This window comes from Cebus imitator, unplaced genomic scaffold, assembly GCF_001604975.1.
Source record: "Cebus imitator isolate Cc_AM_T3 unplaced genomic scaffold, Cebus_imitator-1.0 Scaffold45, whole genome shotgun sequence".
Taxonomy (NCBI): Eukaryota; Metazoa; Chordata; class Mammalia; order Primates; family Cebidae; genus Cebus; species Cebus imitator.
Window position 1 is genome coordinate 12,057,755 of NW_016107360.1, and position 26,130 is coordinate 12,083,884.

Here is a 26,130-nt window from a genome sequence, read left to right on the forward strand (position 1 = left end):
CCAGATGCCAAGCTGGGCCGTCCTGTCCTTTCCTGTGTGGGATCTTTGTTGTCGATACCCAGGCCTTCATGTGTACAACATGTGACACTTGTCCTAGATAAGACCAATGGTCAATTTCCCAGGGGCCTGCATGTTGTACACAATGGAGGAGATGAAGTTGCTTGGGGATCTGATGAGGAAGAAGAGTAAAAAGACAAATTGGGAGCCGGGCGCAGTGGCTCATGCCTATAATCCCAGCACTTTGGGAGGCCAAGGCGAGTGGATCATGAGGTCAGGAGTTCGAGACCAACCTGACCAACATGGTGAAACTCTGTCTTTACTAAAAATACAAAAATCAGCAGAGTGTGGTGATGCGCACCTGTAATCCCATCTCAAAAAAAAAAAAACACCTAAAACAAAAACAAATTGGGGGTGGCAGTAGTGATAATGGTGGGGGTTAAAAGTGAAGCCCCTTTCCGCAGTGTGGACACCCTACCAGCTCCAGAAAGCAGGAGGGCCGAGGTGCACGCAGGTCCCTACTGGACACTGCACAGCAGTACACAGGGCCGTCCTGCAAATTGGGTGGGGTCTTAAGGAAAAAAAGAATTGTCTATTCCTTCAGTCATTTAAGTAATGTGTTCAGTTAGATAATTGCAGAAATTCAGAAAACACAGAAGAGCATAAAAAAGAACAGATAGTATCATTGTTAATATGTGACGTATTTCTTTTCACTATTTTTTCCACACATATCCCCCCACCTCTTTTTTCCACTTGCTGTTAATTTGTGAGCACTCCCTCATCATTAACTGGTTTTCAGTGCTTGAAAATGGGACACTGTGTATCTGGGTCTGTCTGTCGCTGAAGCAATGTCCTCTATGCAGTAGAGGACTGGGGGACAGGGGGTTATTCTGTTTTACATTTCTTAAAAAACAAAACAAAAAATCTTAAAAAATTCCTTTAATCCTCACCATTCTAACATAAAAATTATCATAGGGAAAAACCTCAAAGCACTTCAGTCCATCTTTTAAACCTATCTGCATTATAAGGAAGGGAGGTCCTCTCTCTTTTCCCTGAATTCAGGCTAGCATGAGCAGGGCAAGGGCGGTGGGCTAAGGTCTGGAACACCTCTGGGAAGAATCCAAAGAAAATAATCCTGCCACGGCTTTGGGGCTCCAGGGCTCATTGGGGAGTTTGCGTTTCCCTGTTCCCGTGGGCTATGCCTTGATTCCTTTGCCCTCAGAGCATCTGTCACATCTGCGATTTGTGCTGGGTGCTCAGGAAGGACAGTGAGCTATGAGGGGCACGGGGGCAGTATGGGAGATGGTGCCTCAATGCCGAAAGAGCATGTGGTTGGTCCAAGGGTGAGAACTTTACCTATGAGGGGCGGAGAGGGCTCCCAGAGGCGGCGGCACTGGAGCTGTGCCTGGAGAAGCGAGCGGGGTTAAAATGAGAGATACTGACGGTGAGAGGAAGGGACGGGGGACCGGAATATGCCACCCAAATATGCCTCTTTGCCACAAGGACTGTTCAACTGAAGGCGTTAAGCAGCAGCAGATGCAGGAAGGCTCCCTGCTCACGCTGTGTGTGTCTAAAAACAGGACACAAATTACAAAGACAGAAGATAGCCCACCCACTTCTTCCAGGGAGATCAAAGGTTAACCAATGAAGAGAACTTTAGACCCTAATTGGGCTGGAAGATGGTACCAGATGGTACCAGAAGAATCTACATTAACAAGCTAATACTCTAACAAGCCTTTGCTGCCTTTTTTTCTTTTTTCCTTCCACCAGTTGCTGCTCCCACAGACTCAAAGTCCTTTTCCTTTGTTTCATTACTTCTCTAAAAATGTACTTACTGTTCTTTGTTGAAGACGATGTATAAGCTGTGAGACACCCCTTCCCTGGGTGTCTATTTCCCATGTGTGTATGTAATACACATGTTGATAAACTTCTGTTTTTCTCTTGCTAATCTCTCTGTTGTTAGAGAATCTGTTGTAACTAGAACTTAATGATGATTGAGGGAAACATTATTTTTTGTCTACTAAGGGCAGGGAGAGTCCTAGGCCAAGGAGTGGACGTGAGAAGGAAATGTGGAGACTTGGCTTTACTGTGTAGTCCCTCTCCCGTTCCCTACCCGGCATGAGGTCTGGGAGTTTGCTACCTCATCTTCTCTCCACTCTGTACATGCCAATGAAATGGTGAGGGCTGCTGATCCTGAGTCAGCGTCCAGGAGACTCGGCTGGCAGAGACGGCTGCCGGCAGCAGCAAGGGAATAAGAAACATCCGACTTGCCTTGGGAACAAAGGAGATGGCAGCACTTCTGGATTCTGCCCGAGCCCACAGTACCCAGCTCATCCCACCCTCTTCTCTGCAGTTCCCAAGCCAGCAAGGATGCAGTGAGTAAGATGAAATACTAATGGCACTGGTGCACAGTCCTGCCTTCCAGCCAGTTACTTTGGGGCAGAAAGAGCCAGCTGCCAGCTCTGGGGAGTAGGAGCAGCTCATCTCCAGCGCCTAGTCAGAGGTGTGGTCACAAGCCTGCTGTGGCCCTGTGTATCATGACCTGGCATTCTGGCCCAGAAAAGGAAACACGCTTCCCTCACGGGGATCAGGACCACCAACTGGCACCCATGTCACCTGCCAGTTAATGGGGCTGGAGCTGGCAGTCCCTTCAGCTCACGGCTCCCTGAATTCTCAGTGGCCTTAGGTGGAGAGAGAACACTCAAAAAAGCCCCCACTAACCCAGACACAGACGACTGAGAAACTGCCAAAACCCAAGAGAAAGAAAAGCAAAAGAATAATGACAAAACAAATAGGGAGGAGGAGGAAAGGATTCGAATGAGAAGAATAGAGGGATGGAGCTAGAGATGGGAGAGAGGGAATGCCTCCCCCGCACCCTCTGCCCAGAACCCAGGGCATAGCTTGTACTTCCTTTGTTTTTTTGGTGGGTCAGCCTGAGTACAGGTCATTACTTGGTTCCCCTGACCTTTTTTTTTTTGAGACGGAGTCTCCCTCTGTCACCAGGCTGGAGTGCAGTGGCGCAATCTCGGCTCACTGCAAGCTTCGACTCCCTGGCTCAAATGATTCTCCTGCCTCAGCCTCCTGAGTAGCTTGGGATTACAGGCATGTGCTACCACACCTGGCTAATTTCTGCATTTTTAGTAGAGACCGGGTTTCACCATGTTGGCCATGATGGTCTCAATCTCGAGCTCGTGATCCACCCGCCTTGGTCTCCCCAAGTGTTGGGATTACAGGCATGAGCCATGGTGCCCGGCCAGCTCCCCCTTTTAACATGGCCAACGTGCAAGACACCCCCAGCCTGCTGCTCGGCCCTGGAGAGCTGGCAGCAGGATGGCAGTGGTAGGAGGAACGGCTGCGGGGAGACCAGCACAGGGAGGGGCCACTCACAGCCTTCTCTGTAGAGATCAAGAAAGAAGGAAAAGGTCTTTTTCTGCAATGAAGCGCTGCCCTCTGGAAAAATGGGCTTGTCCAACAATCCCGTGGATGTTTTGTATCCCACGGTAACCCTTGAGTGGCCCTTGCCTCCTTTCCCAACTCCGCGCCTCTGACATAGAATGTACAGATGCATCCTGAGACCTGTTCTGACCCAAATGCAGGGCTCCTTCGCCAGCCCTCAGAGGCTGCTCACATCTCCATCCCGGGGAGTTGAATTCAGTTTAAACAATGAGCATCTGGAGTTTGTGTGATGGAAGTGTAATGGTACAGAGTAGGAGAAGCCTAAAAAATGCTAACTTTGCGACGCATTTCTGTGCCATGCTTTGATATCAACAGCAGCTATGAAAAATACTGAAATAGATTAGTGTTCAGAGACACATATTTTAGAAGGGGCAATGTAAGTGCTTATGCTACCATTTTTTTAGGCTTTAAAAAAATAGTCAATCTGCTATGCTGTGAGTGAATTAGCCTCTCATCAAGCATGCCAGGTATATTTCTGATTTTTATACTTCTAGCTCACCGTTGGTGTTAAAGAGCTGCTAACATCGCATGGGGAAGTTTGCAGTTTTGTTTTTTAAAATGCCCTCTAGTCCCATACTTGACTACTGTGGTATTTCTTGTCGTTTTGTCCCCGTTCCTTAATAGAGAATTTAGCGCCCCCAGCTGCCCATGATGCCCAGTCAGGCCCTCAGAGACCTGGGTCAGCAGATAGGCGGCTGCAGTTGATGTGGGTGGTTTGGTGAGAAAAATATGAAAGACCTTTTTTCTCCTAATCCCCTTTCAAGCCAGTGAGTGGCAGGAGGCAAGAACTTCCTCAGCTGGACGCTAAATACCCTACCACAGTCCCCAACGGGCTCTGGGAGCCATCTGGGGCTTTTACAACTTCAAAGTGGTCCCCTGTGAGCCACCTGTGGGGCCATCCATCGGGGAAGGCATTTGGCAAATAAATAGGTTGACACATTTGATATTCTGTTCCGATGGGCCCCCCAATATGACATGAATTTGAAGACTATCAAAGACATGGTCCTCCTACAAAAGATTCCTCTTGACTGCTGGGCCCCCAACATAGGACAGCAGAGGGGAAAGTCCCGCAGCAGCCTCGGGCGAGCGCTGCCCTGAGGGCACCTGTGCGCACACAGGGGTGAGGCCCATGCACCCTAATGCAAAAGGGGAGCATCTCCCTCTGTTTCATATGCTTTCTTTAAGATCAAGAAAGGGCTGCTGCCTTCCCTGTTTCCGCGTGGTTATGCCAAGCACGCAGCACCTATTACCTTGTATCTCTTTTTACATCCAGGAACTGGGCAGGCAAAAGGCTTCTCTTCCCCTCCATTCATGCACATGGAGCTCAGGATGGCTTCAGAGCTGATGGCGCTCTCTGTGGTCCAGGACTCATCGCTGTCCGACTCCTCATAGTCCACCTCCTCCTCGTCATACTCGCTGCCTGCAGGACAAGAGCAGTGCAAGGGCTGTAAGGAGCGCTCATCTGCCCACAGGTTCACCCGGCCACCCCCAGGACAGGAGGTGTGGCAGTGGCAGGGCAGCACTGATGGCCCGTAGAGAGGGCACTCTTGGGACCAAGGGACAGTAAACACGTTTATTCCCTTACAACTCGGGAGCAAGAGCCCTGCGTTCCCACCTAAGCGACCGAGGCAAGGGCTTCCCAACAATTCACGGCTAGGAGTTAGCGGTTCATTAACTCGGTTCTATGGCAGCCCAGCCTGTGGCGGCAAAGGTACAGGGAAGACTCACTCTGGGCCCAAAACCAAAAACAAGCAACAATGACAGGCTCCTCACAATCCCCGTGCTAGTGCCTGACACCCCCAAATAAGAAGACCCTGTCCCCTTAGTTTCACGCTTTATTGGCCTAGCAAATGCAAAAATCTCCAGGGTCAGGGTATGCTTTGGACTTACTAGGTATTTCCACTTCAGTAGGAATGAATTTCAGGTCTTTTTCTTTAGAGATTTGAGCTGGGAAATTTGGAACGAAAAGAGGGTTACCCTCAGGCTAGGGAACGAGAGACACAGAAGGCCAGTAGCTCTGAGGGTAAATCGCCAGCAGCAGAGTGCAGGGTGGCTCCTGGAAGATGAAGTGACCCCTTCACATGCAGCCCTAGGCACTGCATCTGCCCCTCGGGTCTTGTGACACTTCCCACTAGGGCTGACCCATCGCAGTCACGCAGCTCAGAAAGGAAGTGGGGATTCTCTTATATTCCTAAGGGTTAAGAGCTCTGCTAAGAATCGAATTAAAATAGACTCTACTGACTTCTGTGCAAGATGGCAGGGATGGAGACCCACTTCAACAAGCAGCCTCTTTTTGCTCTTTTTTAATGAGGCCCAAAGCCATTTATTTGGAGCTTTTGCACAATGCAACCCTGAAGGACATAATTCTACAGATCATAAACAGTGTAAAATAATATGTTGACAAGTCCTAATGCATTTACAAGCCCCGTGGAATAAATAGGAATTATAGCACAACATTAATAAGAATTATATGGTAGCAATTACAGTTGTGAAATTCATCCCCCAGGTGTGAGGCTAAATTGCACCAGGGGCCTGCCTGGGTGCTTCAGGGGCTTACTCTGCTACATCAATTATTTCAACACCAAATATTGGCACTTTTATTGGGTTTCATTTTAATAGGCATTAATAAGATTGTTTGAAGAGCCAGCTGAGCCAGGAACAGGGACGCCGGCATCTGAGGCTAAAAGTTGAAAGGAGCCAGGAAGGAAGGAAGGGACCTGAAGTTTATTGAGTGCCTATTATGTTTCAGGCACATTATATGCATTATCTCATTTAATCCTCCAGTAACCCTATGAGGTGGGATTACTGTCACTTTTATACACACAAGCAACTGAGCCCCAGTGGGTTAAAACGCTTAGGCATTCTCTGAATTAGCCATTAAGGGACAGCGCTTTTTCCCATATTGCTTCCCAGCCCCCATGCCAGAATCTTCTGGGGGGTTCCCTGTTAATCTCCTTTGAGTTCCTGGCTCTTCACCATTTAATACTGAGATGGAATTCAAAGCAGTCTGTTTTGAAGCCTGTTAGAAATTCTCGGGTAGTGCAGAAAAAACAATTTGGCAAACATGAAGCTTTGGAGTTAAATGTGGATTTCAGTAAATTCTGCTGAACTTGGCCATAACTCCCTAAATAAAGAGACGGTTTGGAAATGGCCGTACCAGATGACACAGGGGTACTGCTCTGTCACGTTGCTCGGGGTCTGTCCTGGAGCAAATCTTGAAATCTGTTTTTAAGTAGGGCATTAAGACATTTTACTCTTAAACAAATGCCACATGCTGGCATCCTTTAACTTGCTTGTTAGAAAACTATAAATGCTATTTCACAAAGCTCCTCCAGCGGGACTTCAGAAAGAATGACTAATTTACCCATCTAAGTGGGCTAATTTGTTAACCTGAATACCAAGAACCACGAAACATTTAGAATGGGGGAGGGTGGGGCACCTCAGACCAACTGAGGGCTTAATGAAGCCAACAGAAGAGAAAACTTCAAAACTCCACTGGATCAAAAGCGATCCACTCCTGAGGGGTTGAAGCTGCCTACAGCGTCTCCGGGAAAGCCCGTGGTATCCAGCCCCAAGCGGGGCAGGCAGGGGCCATACAGCTTACCCTGCAAATCAAAATGCTTCTGAGAGGCAAAGGTAGTGTGGGTCGACAGGTATAAGTTGGGACTGTCCCAGGCAAGGTGAGACACACACCACTGACGAGCAGCTCACCACCAAGTCCTTGGGTAAAACTGGTCATCTCTCTCAGTTGGAGCAAGATGGACTTCTGTTTATACTTAATTTTGCCCTCTAACAAAGAACATCAGCAAAGACCTGGGTTCATGCCTTTGCTTTCATTAGCTGAAGGACAAGCCACTTGACTTTTTTTTTTTTTTTTTTTTGAGACAGAGTTTTGCTCTTGTTGCCCTGGCTGGAGTGTAATGGCTCGATCTTGGCTCACTGCAACCTCTGCTTCCCAGGTTCAAGTGATTCTCTTGCCTTAGCCTCCCAAGCCTCTGGGATTACAGGCATGAGCCACCATGGCTGGCTAATTATGTATTCTTCAGTAGAGACAGGGTTTCTCCATGTTGGTCGGGCTGGTCTCGAACTCCCGACCTCAGGTGATCCACCTGCTTCGGCCTCCTAAAGTTTTGGGATTGTAGGCATGAGTCACCACGCCCGGCCTGCCACTTGGCTTTTGTTTCCTCTTTCATAAAATGGGCAGAAGTCTCTTCCTTGCAGGTTGAGTTTAAGGATCAGAATGAGTGTGTATAGGATACCTGGAACAGGAGGACTTCCATAGAATAAGTCCTGAAAACAGGGAAGGCAGTGTAAACAAAGCCATCTTTATAATCCTATTACATAGACATATTCCATATAAAATAAGGCTATTTTTAGAAAGGCCTGTTGTGAAACCAAACAAGATAATTCCAAAAAGGGTTGGGAATCCCTACTGGAAAAAACGCAAGAGAGAGTCTAGGACCAGCCAGGCCCCACCTGCTTTGGGCTCAGAGAAGGAGCAAAGCACACTCCAGCTTCCACCTCCACGAGGCTGCAGAGGCCAGGAGGGAGCGTAGCTGGCGCTCAGAGTTCTGTGAGCCCAGGCAAGTCTCTGAGCTTCAAACTGCTCATCTGTAAAATGGGCAAACGCCTGTACACACCCACTAAGGCTGTTGTGAAGAATAACTGTGTTCCTGTTTTTAGGACTCTGGACAAGGCCTGGCCCATGGTAAGCATAAAGCAGTATTTGGTGAAGAAATGAACAAAGTGCTATGTGAGCTGTTTATCTCATCTACTGTTCCCTTGCTCTCTCTTGAGAACAGTCCCCTTTTCAAAACAAGGGAACATACTGGGGTTCTACTACAGCTTTTCTTATCATACCCCAAATGTTCCCCCCCTTTTATCAACCAGGAAAACTGTCTACAGCACCAGGTGGCAGCCAGAGGGCCTGGGGCGGGCAGGGGCTGCGGGACCAGAGTCCCAGGAGCTCAGATGTTGGCTCCCATTCGCACCCCAGGCAGGGTCTCTGGTGTCCTGCAGAAAACTTCTGAGGCCAGAACACAACTTCACTTCGTCTCCTTTCAAACATTTTAGAACTCTAGAAAGAACTACCCTGAAACGAAAGTCACCAAAGCCACTGGGCCGGCCTCTGTCCTCTGCTTTATCCATTTCCTCATGTCCTCCCACAAGAGGAAAATGAATCCCAGCCTCATTCGTTCATCTTCAATTGCTGCTTCAGCCGCTATCCCAACACTCGCTGCAGAGTGAGCAAATCCCCAGCAGGCTCCAGACCTTTGCTGGGAAGTCCTTTCCCATTCCCGGAACACATGAGGTAGCAAAGCTGCCTCTCCTAGCAACACCCTCCCAAGCTTTTACTTCTATGTTCCAATTAATAAAAAATCGTGAGCACCGCACTGAGTATGAGCATGTGAATATTTTTATCATAAATGCCATATATTTACTAATACGTTACTGCAAAAACCACATATGGAAAGCAGCAAAAAGGGTAGGGATAAAATAAGTATAAATAGCTTAATACCTGTATGAAGAGTTTTAGTAATTTTTTTATAAGCAGGAGTAAAGATTTAACACCTCCTTCTTGCACCTCACTTTGAGCCCTCTGCCCTCCAGGCCAGCTGGGGCTGCAACGGGGCCTCAGTCCGCACTGAGGCTCTCAGGGTGAAGTGAGGCTCAGGGCTACTCTAGGGGAAAATAAGGGGACCTTAAGGATGGACACATTCATTTATTACACACGGCAAATTCGTATCCAGCACCTGTCTAGAGTACAGTTGGTGATCATCAGGTCCTGTGGAAGCTCCACCCTGTAAGCCCAAAGGAGAGGTTCGTGGCGCCCCGCCAGGAGAAGCATCAGGAAATGAGACGATGTTCTTGTTCTGTGCCTCTCACCATCCCGAGGCAACAAATGTTATTTCCACACAACTTTCAAAACTGACAAATATATATATGCACATATGTGTTTTTCCTGTGTGTAAAAGAGAGGGGAAAACAACCATGTATGTGTATAGTTATAAGCGGTTGGGGCAGGCAAGGTTTTTGGCGTGTGAGAGTCACAGAAAGAATCTACCCCTTTGGGGCCCAGAGTGGGCCTCTGGGGACAGGCTGGCAGGTATCCTCAAGGCCACCCTCTTAGCAAGCTCTGCTAGGGAACCCTGGACTGGGGGGTCACAATGTTAACAACTGGAAGGAACTTGCAGACCACTGAATCCCACGCTCATCAGAAGTTAGTGGCTAAGGGTGGGTGGGGGGGCGGCTTAAAGGGTACAACACAAGTAGAATAAGACCTAGGATGTGCCAGCACAACAGGGTTGACTTTAGTCAATTCTATATATTTAAAAGTCACTGAAAGAGTAAAATTGGATTGTTTATAACGCAAAAGATAAATGCTTGAGGGGCTGAAGAATCCATTTTACATGACGTGATTATTACACACTGCAGACCTTATAAAAACATATCATGTAGCCCATAAACATATACACCTACTATGTGCTCACAAAAATTAAAATTAAAAAATTTTTAAAAATGTGAAGTGGGGCCAGGCGGGGTGGCTTATGCCTGTAATCCCAGCACTTTGGGAGGCCAAGGCAGGTGGATCACGAGGTTAGGACTTCAAGACCAGCCTGGCCAAGATGGTGAAACTCCGTCTCTACTAAAAATACAACAAATTAGCCGAGCGTGGTGGCACACGCCTGTAATCCCAGCTACTGGGGAGGCTGAGGCAGAGAATTGTTTAAACCTGGGAGGCAGAGGTTGCAATGAGCTGAGATCATGCCACTGTACTCCAGCCTGGGTGACAAAGCGAGACTCTGTCTCAAAAAAANAAAAAAAAAAAAAAAAAGTGAAGTGACTGACCACAGTCACACAGAGTCTGCAGCCTGTTCAGGGGCTTCCCTTCTCCAGGTCTGCCTCAGGAAGGATTCTAAGCAGAAAAAAATCATGCTATGGTCTTATATCCATCTCGAGTTGATTTGTATGTATAGTGTAAGATAAGGGACCAATTCCACTGAAATGTGTGTAGAAACCCAGCTTTCCTAGCACCATTTACTCAAGAGTGTCCTCTCCCCATTGTTTTTCCTGTGCCCTTGTCAAAAAGTAGTTGACTATACATGGGCTCTCTCTTCTGTTCTACTGGTCTATGTGGCTGATTTCATCCCAGTACCATACTGTTTTGATTATCTTAGTTTTGTAATACAAACTTTTTTGAGATGGAGTCTTGCACTATTGGCCAGGCTGCAATGCAATGGCTTGATCTCAGCTCACTGCAACCTCCACTTCCTGGGTTCAAGTGATTCTCCTGCCTGAGCCTCTTGAGTAGCTGGGATTCCAGGCACCAGCCAACAGGCCTGGCTAATTTTTCTATTTTTTGTGGAGATGGGGTTTTGCCATGTTGGCCAGTGTGGTCTTGAACTTTTGACCTCAGGTGATCAGCCTGCCTCAGCCTCTCAAAGTGCTGGGATTACAGGCATGAGCCACTGCACCTAGCCTGTAATATAATTTAAGCAGGAAGTGTGATGCCTCCAACTTTTTTTCCTTAGGATCACTTTGGTTATTTAGGGTCTTTGTGGTCCAATATCAATTTTAGGATTGTTTTTACTGTTTCTGTGAAGAATGCCATTTGGATTCTGATAGGGATTGCACTGACTTTATATGTCACTTTGGGCGGTGTGGATATTTTAAGAACATCAATTCTTCTGCTCCATGGGCAAGGGATTTTTTCATTTATTTGTGTCTTCTCCAATTTCTTTCATCAATGTTTTAGAGTATTCAGTGTACAGATCTTTCACCTCCTTTGTTAAATTTATTCTTGTTTTGTTTTGGATGTGATCATAAATGGGATTGTTGCCTTGATTTCTTTCTCCCTTTCTCCTTTTTTTTGTTTTTTTTTTTGAGACAGAGTCTTAATCTATTGCCCAGGCTGCAGTGCAGTGGTGCGATCTTGGCTCACTGCAACTTCCACCTCCCGGGTTCAAGTGATTCTCCTGCCTCAGCCTCCCAAGTAGCTGGGATTACAGGTGTGTGCTATCACACCCTGCTAATTTTTATATTTTGAGTAGAGACAGGGTTCCACCATGTTAGCCACGTTAGTTTTGAACTCCTGACCTCAGGTGATCCACCTGCCTTGGCCTCCCAAAGTGCTGAGATTATAGGCGTGAGCCATCGTGCCCGGCCATCTTGACTTCTTTTTCAGCTAGGTTATTTGTGTATGGACATGCTACTGATTTTTGTATGTTGATAACATATCCTGAAACTTTATTGAATTCATCATCCTCCATATTAAAAATAAAAATCAGTTGGATCAGATTTGTAATTTTGATGAAACCATTCTCTATGAGAGGAGAATTCCCTCAGAGATCTACCTTTCAAAAGGACACCAGGTTTAAGGACACAAAGGACCCACCGGCTATGACAGTGGGTGAATACAACGGTAGGGTGGAACCTGAGCCCAGCAACCCTTTTTATTGGGATGGTTATTGTTTTTGCTGATGCTCTGATTACAGTTCCATGGTTTTGAGGCCCTTTTCCAACCCTTGTCCTCCCACATGCCCCGTTATTTTTTAACAAACAAATGGGCAGACTGTAGGAATGTGTATATGTCACGGCAGCCAAAATGCCTGTTTTTCGATGTGGCTCTCTTCTGCTCTAAGCCATTGGCTCCTTAAATTCTGGCACTCGCCTGCATACCCGCACCTACCTGTGCTTACTTGATTTATTTTAGTAAAAATTCTAGCTGCCTAAGAATGGGCAACTTGTGTTTTACATGTGCATTTCTTGAATCAGAGAGACGTCTTTGCCATTTAGGTTTGAGGTGCCGCCTATGAACCTGGCCCTAGGAGAGGTGCTTCCCACATCACCAAACTTTGTCTCCCCTACTGAACAGAGGGGAAAGCTGGGGTGTGGGGCGGGGGTGGGAGGGTGGGGAGCAGTAATGGATGTGCCGCAGGTCGCCTGGCTAGCAACAGGCCCATCAGGGTCTTTGGTTTCAAAGTTTGTGCTTCTTTATTTTTAAATTGAATAAACTCCGTATGACAGGGAAAAGAGAGATGTGACAAAGCCAGGCCCTGGAGACAGGCTGCAGGGAGAGGAAAACGAACACAACGCATGGAGTTGCTTGAAACCACATGTGGCATGCAGTGTGTGAGCAGGTGGGAGCCGCGGGCAAAGCCTCGTGACAGCCAGTGACGGGACCCTGCCATCCAGGTGGCTGTGGTCCAGGAAAACGACAAAAGCGGTCTTTGTAAGGCTCTCCATAGTCTTAGATATGATTAATCAATTTTAAAATGACATTCGCTAATGTTAGAGTTTCGGCAAGAAAACGGAATTTAACCAGACAGTGTGACATATAAAAACTGGCTGCCACTAATCTTTCTTGGGTTGAGTTTTCCATTTTCATATTCCATGGTTTCATAATCACTGTGGTGGGAGCCTGGGGTGGGCAGGACAGCAGCTGGGAGGGGCCTCGAGAGGACATTTCAGCATTTCAACTGGGGAAATGAGCAAAACCAGGGTAGGACCCTGTGACAGGACAATTAATATTTCACAGGACGGCGGGGAGCTTCTACTGGTTGTTGGCAAAGGAGGTAAAAATCAGTGTCGGTTTCATGAATCACATCAAGTAACAAAGGCAGCCTGGAACTCTTACACACACATACACGCGCGTGCGCGTGCACACACACACACACACACACACACACACACCTCTTCCTGGCCACCCGCCTGCACCAAGCCCACATTGAGGGACTATGTTAATTTCTCTTCCTGGGTCCACAAGGGGCGTGGTTTCAAAGGCAAGAACTTTCCAGTGCCATACCTCTATCCACCCCCTTATCGGGGAGGCTAGAGTTCTTTGTCTAACTTTCCCGCGTGTGAGCTAGGTAGACAGCCCAGGTGAGCTTCCGTGTTTAAAAAGATGCCAAAAGCCTTGGAAGGAGGGGCTCTATTGTGAGCCAGGCAGCCAATCCAGCATCTGAGTCGAAGATCAATCACTCCACAGGAAGTCTGGAAAAGCTCCTCTCACTGGACGAGAACTTGAATGGGGCGGGAGTAACTCCCAGGTTAAAATCTCCCCTACTCCCTTACCTATACGGACTGGATCTCTGGATCCCCTCCCATGACAGCATGGGAGCTCTCTCTTTCTCTCTACTTCTCTCTTTCCCTCTGCCTAATAAATTGCTTTCTGCAAAATTCTTTGGGTCCAAGATTTACTTGAAGAGCCCACTGTACCTCCAGGGCCTCTCCGCCATTTCTGGGGCAGGGGAGGCCAAGAGCCTGGGACACCGGGTTACAACATCGCCGTCCAGGGGCACTGCCGGGTGCTTCTGCCACGTTTGCTCTCTCACTGACCACAAGAAGATTTCCAATCTTGCCCACTCTCCTCGAACCTCTGCCCGCACCTCCCTTTGCTGACCCCATACTCCGTGGAGATGGCCCGACTCAGTTTTACTGCCTACAGAGTTCTCATTCTTTGTAGTCATAAACATAAAATGGTGACACACAGATAAAAGTCAACCTTTTCCAGAAACCCAATATGCCACATTTTTCTTATAATGCAGATCATTAATATTCATACAAAAGTGGTAACTGCAGTGACAGCAAATTAAAACTTTCCTGGGGTGTCAAATTCTGGCAAATACATTAGCAAAGAGTTGCCTTTCTGTCTTATAGATTTATCATTATAAATTAGCTTTAATTGGTACTGACCCACTTTATAGGAGCTGAAGCAACAATAGTCTAAATGCACTGGCAACGGATGATTACAACGACAGACACATTAATGGCTCTGGGACTATGGGCCATGCCTGGAAAATTCTTGACCTCTTTGTTCCTGGGTCTCGGCTCATTACTGGAACATCATTCTCCCCTGTCTCCTCCTTAACTGTGGAAGCTGTCCTGGTTCTCCAAGCCAAAAGTAATACTTCCACTGGACTTAATACTTTCTAATGGATTGCCAGCTGGTGTTGGATTCATCTCTGGTATCTGGAGTTCTTGGTCATTATTTGTGATTATTTCACAGTGGCCACGACACTGCTGGCACAAAAGGAGCCACTGGACATGTGTTTGTTGAACAAATGAATGAGTGAATCGAGTTCAGAGGGGAACAAGGACCCAAGAGTACACAGCTTCAACTCTTGACTCCCTCTAGTCCTTTAAAGAAAATTACGTTACTTCGCTTGCCTGCTTAAACCCTCCAATGGCCTCCCATGGCAAAGAGCAGCCCTGGGCCTCATCATGACAATTTTTTTTTTTTTTTTTTTTAATCACGGTTGCTTGCATCTTTCAACTCTGAAGGACCAATGTTTTTAACTTAAGAACTGTACTTGGTTTAATGACAAACTTTTACAACTTTAAATCTAACAAACATTTCTAAATCTTCAGATAATATTAAATAATAATACATCAGTATGTAATCTTTAAAATCACATGTTCTAATGCATTTAAGTATTGATTACAAATGCACTCAAATTTGACATATTTCAACAAAATTATGCCAACTTTACTATTTAAGTTTTAAAAGATCTTAAAAATACACAACTCAAGGCTGCGTGCGGTGGCTTACACCTGTAATCCCGGCACTTTGGGAGTCAGAGGTGGGAGAATCATTTGAGGGCAGAAGTTTTAAACCAGCATTGGCAAAGTACTGGGACCCCATCTCAATCAAATAAAAATTTAAAAATTAGGTGGGTGTGGTGGTACACACCTGTTGTCCCAGCTACTCAGGAGGCTGAGGTGGGAAATGAGCAAAACCAGGATAGAACACTGTGATTCAGTTTGGGAAGATCACTTGAGCCCAGGAGGTTGAGGCTGCAGTGAGTGGTGATGGCACCACTGCCCTCCAGCCTGGGTGCAGAGCAAGACCTTGTCTCCTAATAAATAAACACAACCCAAAAGATGAATCACACCAATGATCACAGTGACAATAAAGCCTAAATTTAGCCTATGACACAGCTGGTTCTAAAGATCTGAATTACTTTTTCATTTCCATACTTAGCTTTGACCTTCCTGGGTCACAAGAATCTGATGAGACCTAAAAGACAGAGGAACTGACCTCAGGCCAGGGGAGGTTGGGAGTTATGGAGCCACACTGATGCTTGGTCAGGATGCAGTTAGGACAAGATGATTCAAAAGTAAGCCTGCATTTCCTTGACTAGACTCCTAGGCTTTTTGGCCAAGGTTTGCTTGCTCCATAAACAGGACTTTTGTTTTCTTTGAGATGGAATTTCACCCTGTCACCCAGGGTGGAGTGCAGTGGAGCAATCTGAGCTCACTGCAACCTCGGCCTCTGGGTTCAAATGATTCTTCTGCCTCAGCGTCCTGAGTAGCTGGGATTACAGGTGCCTGCCACCATGCCTGGCTAATTTTTATATTTTTAGTAGAGATGGGGTTTCACCATGTTGGCCAGGCTGGTCACAAACTCCTGACCTCAGATGACCTACTCTCCTTGGCCTCCGAAAGTGCTAGCATTTCCGGCGTGAGCTACCACATCTGGCCATTTTTGCTACTTTGATGGCCTCAGTCTCATTACGAGGGCCATTCAAGATTGCACCTCTCTCAGTGTGGCCAGCCCTGTCCTCAGGGCACACGGCCATTCTCCCATCTTGCAACCCACTCTCGTGTCCTCTTTCTACATGTTTGTGAGCAAGAGTGGTTCCTACTCTTGCTCTAGGCCCTGCTTTTCCTAGAACTATGGAGTCAATCACAAGTCCCTGCCTATCTGCTAAAGGAGACGGAGAAAATACATATACTTTATAAACAACAATCTACTTTACAGAACACCTTTCACTGTTCTGATATTGTAGCTGCTGTGTGGGCATACTTTATACTGCCTTCCCCATTTTGAGTAGCATTTTGGACTCACTGATTTTCAAACATTCAATTAATTACCAGTCATCAGCACACTTTGTGATGCCCAAATGACCACACGTTGGTTAGCGGAAGCTCCGTTAGGTGGCCTCCTGGCTCTTTTGGTATTACCCGTTACTATTTTCTAATTTAAATTTTCTCCTCTTTAAGCAAAGTTATAATTGCATGCAGTAAAAAGTCAGACAGACCTATGAGGCTGGCCATCAACCACAGAAGTGCCCTGCTTCGCCCCTCCCTGCGGTGACCCTTTCCCAGTCTTTGAGCCAGCATTTGCCTCCCCATTTTTAAATAACGTCCTTCTACTGCTGGTTTTTGGTGTCAGTTTTGGGTTATCTATTGATTTCCTACTATGGAAGATAAGAGTTTTGATCTTAGACATCCTCCCTATCTTCTTCCCGCACTCCCCTCCTCCCAGGAGGATTTCACTGTATTACAGCAGGTTTTGTTCAACGCTGTTTCCCTGCAACACTGATGAGAAAAAACAAATGGATCCCCAGCAGGGGACAATGTGTGTGTGGAGTTTGCTGGTTCTCCCCTCCAGAGGCGTGGATTTTCTCAGGGTCCTCTGATTTCCTCCCACATCCAGGGGCTGTGCACGTGAGGTTCCCTGGTGTGTCTGTCTGGTCCCATCTGAGCGAGTGTGTGGGTGGCCCTGCGATGGGAGGATGTCCTGTCTGGGGTTGGTTCTTGCCTTGTGCCCTGAGCTGCCAGGATAGGCTCTGGCTACCTAAGACCCTGAACTGAATTAAGTGGGTTAGAAAATGAATGAATACAAATTATCATTAAATAAAAATCTGTAAAGTCTACGAGAATCGTACAAGTGCAAGACAATAAACGATGAAGTACAAAAGTGCTCAGCAAACCTGCCACATCTGTTATTGCTGGTTTTTTAACTGTGGTGGGAGGAGGAGCTCCTTACAATATTCACACATTTATTCCCCAATTCAACCCACTACCATGAGGACCACTGTCACTAGCTGATGCACCAAAAATTGGGTAACTCATTACCCTGTTTAATTGATTGTCTTAAACGTAGGATAGCTCACATTTAATGTTTAACACTAGAAGTGTTTTGGGTCTTTATTTAGAAGTTTGGAGATGTTTTTGTGACCAGAAATATGCTATAGGAACTTAACTTCTCTTTCTATAAATCAGCCTTTGGGAAAACTGGTTTTGTTATACGCCGTTTCACTGAAAGTCAAAATTTCCAAGAACCTCTTGACACATTAAGTGAGGCCTTCCTGCATTTGGCTTCATTAGTATTCAGTGTTGCACTATGATGACACTGAGCCGTGGGGTGACCAAGCTCACATCTCTATCTTCCTTGGAGTTCCACACCGTCTCCACAGTCTCTGTTGTGATCTTCCTCATCTTCATCCTCCTCCCCATCCTCCTCACTGCGTGAGCAGCTGATGCGTACCTGGGGCTCACCATGTGTCAGGTACAGCTCTAAGCGCTGTACATCTATAAGCTCATTTAAATGTCACAACAACCCTCCTAGGTGAGTACTCAGATTATCTTCATTTTACATAAAATGGAAGCTCAGAGAGGGAGAGTGTCTTGTCAGAGGCCACAAAGCTCTCCCGTGGGGGTGCAAAGGTTCCCAGCTGACCGTCTGGCTGCAGGGCCTGCACTCCCGGCCAGGGTTCCGCACTGCACACTTGAATTCAGCCGGAACCTTAGATGGACGATAAGCCTCCTCTCAGTGCATTTAAGCCCCGAGGTATTCTGGTCCGCCCAACCCCTGCTTTCCTCTCTGCCTCCCCTCGTCCCTCCTTTTTCCTAAGAGACGGTCTCTGGGTGCCTGGTGCCCTCTGTCCTCCCACTCCAGGCCACCCTGCGTGGCTGCCGTCCTGGGATTCCCCTTCCCCACTGTCCGAGGAGTTCCCTTTTCCTCTCCCCACATGGGGCTGATGCCTTTTCCAAGACTCCGTGTCTTCCTCTTTCTTCATTCACCACTTGCTTGGGTCATGGGAGGTAAAATCTGGAGTCCCAGAATGTCTGAGGATGTCTTCATTCTACCCTCACACTCGACTAGAGAGTGGGGCTATCAGGCCGATGCCCACAAGTCAGCCGCGCCAACTCCCGGTCTCAGAGGAGTCCTCCCCCTGGAGACCCAGCTTCTCACTATCCTTCCACCTGCATCGTTTCACTGCTGTGCTGGGGACTCATCCACCTGTAATCTCACGCCCTTCAGTTCTGGGAAATTTCTTTGAAAAATTTTTAAATAATTTCCTCTCTTACCTGTCTATCTGGGAATTCTTTTTATTCTAATGCTGCACCTCCTGGATGAATCCTCTCATATGCTCACTTCTATTTTGTAAATCTCTGATTTTTTTTTTCTTTTTTACTTTCTGGGAGATTTTTCTAAAATCTCTCTGTCCTTTCTATCCATGTTTTCATTTCTACTGTCATCTGTTTTAATTTCCAAAGACTCTTTTTTTATTCTTTTGTTCACGCACAAAGCTTTCCCCTCGCTGGAAGGAGAAGGTTATCATTTGTTTTTACTTCCCTCTGAGCCACGCACTGTCACCGATTCTCTGCTGTTCCTTTTTCCCTCTTTAATCTGGTCTCTGACGCTGTCTGTCCTGGAAGCCATTCCCGAACCTTGAGAATTCTTGTCTGTCTGCTCATATCTAAGAGTGAGGCATACAAACCTGACTGGATGCTCTGTTGCAGGGGCAGGTCTATCAGATGGTGAAGGTCCCCATAATGGAACCTGGGGGACATCTCACAGGCCCTTTTCCTTTGGGCTGGCTGTCCTGGTGTGTGTGTGGCTGTCAGCATTCGTGGAGTGGGTAGGGTAAGGGCACTGGGCTTCTATCACTCAGGACGGAGTCTCTTCCTTGGTCTCCCTGGTCTCAGAATTGGGCCCTCACCCTGGGCTCTGCCTGGCAGCTCTGGTTCAGCATCTCCAGAGAATTCACCTCCCATGCTCTGTCACTGGAGGGAGAGGCAGCTGCCTGGCTTCGCAGGGTCAGGGAGGAAACAAAGGGGAAAGGAAGGTACATCCCTGGAGACTCAGCCAGTTCTGACTTCAGCCTTATCTGCACTCCCACATTCAGAGGCATCTGTAGCTCCATTTAAAAATATAAGAGCTTTGTTTATTTTTTACTTTTTAAAAAATATTTTCAACTATTATTTTAGATGTAGGGGTTACACGTGCAGGTTTGTATATTGTGTGATGCTGAGGTTTGGGGTACACTTGATCCCACCACCCAGGTCCTGAACATAGCAACCAACAGTTAGCTTTTCAACCCTTGTCCCCTCCCTCCTCCTCTCCCCCTGTGGTCCCCAGTGTCTACTGTTGCCATCTTTATGTCTATGAGTACCCAGTGAACATAAAGCTTTGCCGAAGTGTAATTCACATACTATACAATCCACTTACTTCAAGCGCACAGCTTAACGGTTTTCTGTATATTCGCAGAGTAGTGCGGACGCCATCGCAATCAATTTTAGACCATTTTCATCTCTCCAAAGAGAGACCAGGTACCTATTAGGTTGCTGCAATTCTGGAGGCTTTCTGGGATTACTGAATGTGAATCAGCCCACTTCTGAGCTCACCCTGTCAGCTTGTTCCAGCTTTTTCTAGTCTGTTAAGTTAGTGACCTCTTTTCCACTTGCTGTCCGGCTTCTACGCTTCTGTTGCTGCTGCCTCACCTTTATCTTGATCTCTGTGGGTTACGACTTTGAAACCCTGCTGTCATTTTGGGTGCACGTGTATGTTCACACCACCTTTTTCAAATGGGAGCTCCCTGGCTGAAATCATTCCACTTTCTAGCAAGGACAGAAGTTCCAGGCCTGTCTTGGATGATTCCTGCCCTAAGATAGGGGGTCAACTCCTTTCCTTTCAATAGAGGACAACGCCGAGACCAATATCTAGGTGTTGCGTGTGGGGCCCGATGGTCCCATGTGAGGGCTGCTTCTGGGCAGGGCCACCATGGTGGCCTGCCTTGGGGACAGGGCTGACTGGGCTTCTCTTTAGGATCATGAATTCACTACTGACATTTCCAATTTAATGCAAACATCAACGTGTGCTTCAAAATGTTATTCCAGGTGAACATGCAGATGTATTTTCTCTGCCTATGGCTACTTCACTGTCTATCCCTTCCCTGCCCATCATTATCCTTCCCTTTCTTTTATGATGCTTGCATGTCTCCATCTCCATTTGGCTGGGGTCCCTCTGATGAGCCTGTTCTCTCTGCCCTGAATTAGACTGGTGGCTATGAAATGCTGATCGTGTCCGCACAACAGGGCCTTTTTCTCATGGTGCCTTCTCCTTGGACTTTCTTCTTCTGGCTTTTCCCATGGGTGGCTGCTCAGCATTCAGGTCATCTCAGCTCAAATGTCACCTCCCCCAGGAGGCCTGTCCTGATCACCTCCCTGCACGGGAGCCTGTCCTTACCCAAGCACACCCTCCGCGCCTGGGTATTTCCTCACAGCGCAGCTAACTTTCTATATGATGTTGTTTTCGTCTTTGCCATCCTTCTTCCCCACTGGAATGCAAGCTCTGCACAACTGAATTCCTGGTATCCTTAAAAGTGACTGGCACACAACTGGCCCTCAATATATATTTGTTGAAGAAACAAATCAGAGGCAGAGACAATGTGCAAACACAGGGCCTCCTGCCCAGGTCACTGTCTTGTGACTATGCAATGTGGTTCCCAGGGGAACAGAAATCCAAGTCCAAGGCCCAAGGGAGGAAGGCATAGTGAAGACACACAAAAACGTCACCTGCCTGAGACTCAGCTTCCAGCAAATGAAACACCTAAGGCCAATTCCCTGTCACATTTCTCTGTGCCAGTTTCTGGCAAAGAAGTGAAACTCACAAGTTGATGGAATGCTTGTGGGCAGTGCCCTTCCCACTAGGTCAACTGCCAAAGACAGGAGTGCAGGAGAAGGCAGGGCTCGCTGCCCCCGAGCTGCCAGCTTTGTGAACAGAGCCCGGACTCACAGGAGCGCAGAGCCCTGACTGCTGCCTGGCCATCCTAAGGGCTAAGGATGCAGAGGAGGCTGTGACTCACCCCTGGCTCCCTCAACCTCCATCAGGGAAGGAGGAGGAACGTCACCCTAACTCATGGCCCATGACTCAATTTGAGGTCAAGATGAAAGCTATTCAAATCCACATCTTCTAAAAACTGGAAATGCAGATTTTAAGACAATTCCACAAAGCCAGAAGAAATTCTGCATGTATTTGAAAAAGCACATTCTCAGAAAAAGATGAAGAGAAATGCACGCTCTAGGAGAAACCAGTCCCTTTCTTACTAACCCTACAGCGCCAGGCCCTTCATCCTTTTCTTCTTTTCATTTTGAGACTTCAAAGCAGCCTTCTGCTCACCTACTCAGTTTGCAGGCAACACCTGCGGCTTGCCTGGCTCAGAACTTACTGTCCTCCCCCCAGCAGGCAGCCTGTCCCTGCTGAGGGCTCCGGCCAAGCCGACCTCCTTTGGTACCTGAGTTCTCTGCTCTCTCAGCTTGGTCAGAAGAGAAAGAAACTGCCAGAGTAGCACAAGAAAATATCATCTCCTTTATTGTTCCCATATGTTGTTTCATGTCCCATATCTTTAAAAAAGAATCCTACATTTTTAGGAAAAACTGAGGAATAATAAATGCCAGTGTCTCTTCAGGACAGAAGGGAGCTCAGAGAGATACCCTTTCCCATCCCTTCCCCAAGTCAGAAGTCCCTCTACTTCCCCCTTGGGGAGATCAAAATGACTTCTTTCCCTTAGCTTTCTCGTTGCTTCTTAGGATTTGGGGAAATTTACTGTAACGTTTTCCTGTGGCAATGGGCTCCCTCACAGGACCTGCTTCCCCCAGAGTCTCGGTAGTGCTTCTGGGTTACAAACTGCAGACTGTGACCCAGAAGTAGAAGTAGGTCATGAGATCAATTTAATGGGGCATGACCAGCATTTGAAAAGGGACAGAATGGAATAGAGAGTATCAGAATATAAGGTGTGCTTATGGGCTGGGCGCAGTGGCTCACACATGTAATCCTAACACTTTGTGAGGTTGAGGCAGGCAGACTGCATGAGCCCCGGAGTTCAAGACCAGCCTGGGCAACATGGTGAAATCCTGTTTCTACAAAAAATATAGGATTTAGCCGGGTGTAGTGGCACACGCCTGTAGTGCCGGCTACTCAGGAGGCTGAGGTGGAAGGACTGCTTGAGCCTGGGGAGGTCGAGGCTACAGTGAGCCATGATCGTGCCATTGCACTACAGCCTAGGTGACAGAGTGAAACCCTGTCTCCAAACAAAACCAACGGCAAAAAAGGTGCGTTCATGAAACTTATTTCAGGGGTGCAAGTGCTGTCTCTCATGTAAAATGTAGAGACCTACTACATAAAACAGTAAAATCCCTTAAAGCCATATTTAACCATCAGCATCTGGTTGATAGGATTTCTTTATAAATGAACCAACATTTAACCCAGAAAAAACATACTACTAAATAATGGTATTCAACATTTAAGTAGGATATAAAACAGGCTAACAGAGAAAGAGAAAGGGAGTTTTTGGCGACCATCGACAAGATGTTGTGTTAGCTAGGAGAAAAGTGACTGCCACCCGCCAGCCCTCCCCGCCAGGCGCCTACAGTCTAACCAGGAGAAGAGCTGCTGCCAATCCGACTTCTGCAGCTTCAAAAGGACCCCAGAAGAGGGGAGCTGGCAGAGCCACAGACACAGAAGTGACAGGTGCACAGCTTGATGGACAGTATGCAGATTTCCTGGCTGATTCAGTATCCTTCAGGACACGGGGCATGTTTTTTGTGAACGTTCTCACGGGTGGTCCACCCTTGCTTTCTGAGAAGGTGACTCTGTTCTCGGGAACAGCCACAAGTCACCTGGATGGTGCTCTTGGCACAGTACACACAGGCATTTGTATGTAGTATGGATATTTTGTACTTAGTAATTTTGCCTGCTTAACAGACACTACAAGTTCTGTATGACAAAATGAAAGGAACAACAAGGATGACAAGCCAGACTGTGATGTGCAAAGGTGCACACAGAACAGCTTCATTCTTCCACCAACCCTGATGAGCACGACACAAACTCAACCCAACCATCCGGAGCCCACATGCTCAGGTGGCTAAGAGAGGAACTTGGGAGCAGGCGGCCTGTGCTAGATTCTGCTCCATTCTGACAGATAGCTCACCTCTCCATACCTCCATTTCATCATCTATAACATGGAAATCATACTAGGGCTAACCTCACAGGGCTCCGGTGAAGATTCTGTGGTTTTATAAGCATATTTAGGTTGACTTCCAGCACACAGTTAACACTATATTAGCATTGATTGCTACAGTCATGTTACAGTTAACACTATATTAGCATTGATTGCTATAGTCATGTTAATCAGCATTTTTTTTTTTTTTTTTGAGACAGACTCTCGCTCTGTCACCCGGGCTGGAGTGCAGTGGTGCAATCTGGGCTCACTGCAACCTCTGCCTCCTGGATTCAAGTGATTCTCCTGCCTCAGTAGCTGGGACTACAGGCACACGCCACCACACCTGGCTAATTTTTTTGTATATATTTTTTTAATTTAGTGGAAATGGGGTTTTACAGTGTTAGCCAGGATGGTCTTGATCTCCTGACCTCATGATCTGCCCACCTCAGCCTCCCAAAGTGCTGGGATTACAGGCATGAGTCACTGCATACCTGGCCGTTAATCAGCATTTTTAAATTAAATGTCTGGATTTGAAAGACAACCAGGGATCCACAAAGGTCTAACGATAATCTAATTAGAATTAGCTGCCTATAAATAGAGGACCAAAATGCCTAAAATGTAGGTTTCCAGTACACTAGATTACAATACTGCTTTCTAATGGTGTTGGAAAAACATTAAGTACCAATTTAGGATTATATTCCTGAATTTACTTTAATTAATCCATTTGAATTATTGAAGACCTGGGGATAAACAAGACACGCCATCTCTCTGGCCTCGAGGTGCACGATGGAGGACTTGGGTGCGCAGGTGGGGTCACGCCGTGGAGGAATGCAAGGTCGAAGATGGCCCAGGTGCTAAGGGAGTGCCCCACTCTTAATGACATGCCTTCTGAAGGCAGTGAGGGTGAGAGCACTGTCTTTGTTGGACCACGTGCTGCTTGTGTCTGCACTGCGGCAGGACTGGCCAGGGCTTGTTTTCAGTATCATGATTTCCTTAACTGTGAAATAAAATGTGCTATATTTATAGAGTGTACACCTACAGACAGGGTGGATATTTTTATGCCAAGAGAAAGCTCAAAAGGAGGGTTGGGAAAGGGAGGATGATTGATCTTGAGAAAACTGTCCCAATGACCAAGATGAGAAATAATTAGGGCCTGCCAGCCAAAGCCAGTTTCTACTACATCAGAGTAATTGTCTCTTCCCAGACATAGCATATGACATGAAAATGCACCAACAGAAAACAAGCTGCTTCTCTCGGGAATAATGTCGTAACAGTCACTGAAAGTTCACGCGAATCTCAGAGACTGCCCATAAAAGCTTAGTTTCACACTTTGTCCCATGTGGAAACTACAGCCTGTGTCACATGACAAACGAGTTTTATGAGAGTACTTCTGATTTTTAAGAAGGCTATTTGGCTTCATAACAGGGCAGCTTCCTAAAAGCACCAGCAATGTCGCTTTTACATATTGCACGTACCAGCCAGGCCTCATAATCATCAGGGCTGCATTTAAATCTGGTAAAATGTTATGCGGGTGACAAACTTTGACAAAAGGAATCAGGAGAAACTGCAAGGGCAAGAATTTCTCACCCAAAGAGATCATTTTAAGCATGTTCTAAAAATCAGTCTGAATTTTACACTCCAGGCATGACAACAAAGACCAAGGGAGAGGAAGACAGTGTGGCCGTCCCTGCTAACGGTGCCATTCACATCCTACAAGCTTATTTACAAGCTACTCCTATACATGGACGTTGAGGCCAGTTTCAGAAGGCCAAGGTCTCAGTGGGAGCATCCAGTGACCTTGGTGATGCTTTTCCTGTCATTTCTGTTTCTTCGGCAGGCCTCACATGGTCATGAGAGGACACTTAGTGACCCAATAGCCTGGGTTCCATGGTGGTTTCTTCACGGACTCTCTTAGTGACTTCAGGCAACACATTCAATTCCATTTGCCATTTTCTTCTCTTGCTACAGAGCCCACTTCAGAGGATTCAACGAACGAATACAACCCAAGTGCTTGGATCAGTGCCTGCCATACTGTCAGCACTACTGGTTGCTATTTTCACTGGTTAAGCAGACACGTGACTTCACACGTGACACCATCTAACAGGATGATTCATGTTGCTCAACGGCTTTAGGTCTAGGATCAGTGACAGAACCCCAGGAGCAGAGGGGTTAACACGGGTGACCAACTTCCCCTGCTCACTGTCACTCACATGGCCCATGCCTGTTCCTGAAGATGCCATTCCCCAGTCATCACGGCCACTTCCTGTGGGGTTGGCTGCTGCCTGCTTCTTCCCCACCATATTCCTCCGTCCTGCATGGGCCGCGTCACTGGGGATTCTCACCGTCCACCCCGAACAAGCTGTGGAGTTGCTTGCTCAGGCCTGGCTGGTCAGCTCCCCAGCTGCCCTGCCCAGCCTATCTAGGTGTATGTTCTGTGACAAAGGCAGGGTGCCCCTTCCTCTGAAGACTGGATTCTTCTTTAATTTGGACACAGTGGGATTTCAAAAGTGGCTCTCAGATTTCCCTGTTGTCGTGACTTCTAGGCAGTGAGAGGTTGCCTCCTGATAAAAGCACGGTACCCAAGTCAAACTGCCAACATTTAAACCCTGTTTGTGGGATCTTGGGGACTTACTTCTTCAAGCCCCAGTGACCCCACTTGAAA

At 47.1% G+C, this 26,130-nt stretch overlaps 1 protein-coding gene across 2 annotated transcripts in view; it reads right to left on the minus strand.

The window, feature by feature from the left end:
• JAZF1 (JAZF zinc finger 1) overlaps window positions 1-26,130 on the minus strand; it is a 342,724-nt gene that overhangs the window by 5,930 nt on the left and 310,664 nt on the right. For both annotated transcript variants that reach the window (XM_017526875.1, XM_017526876.2), the window contains exon 4: window positions 4,704-4,873. In XM_017526875.1, the coding sequence (XP_017382364.1) occupies window positions 4,704-4,873 (170 nt within the window). The remainder of the gene's footprint in view (window positions 1-4,703; window positions 4,874-26,130) is intronic.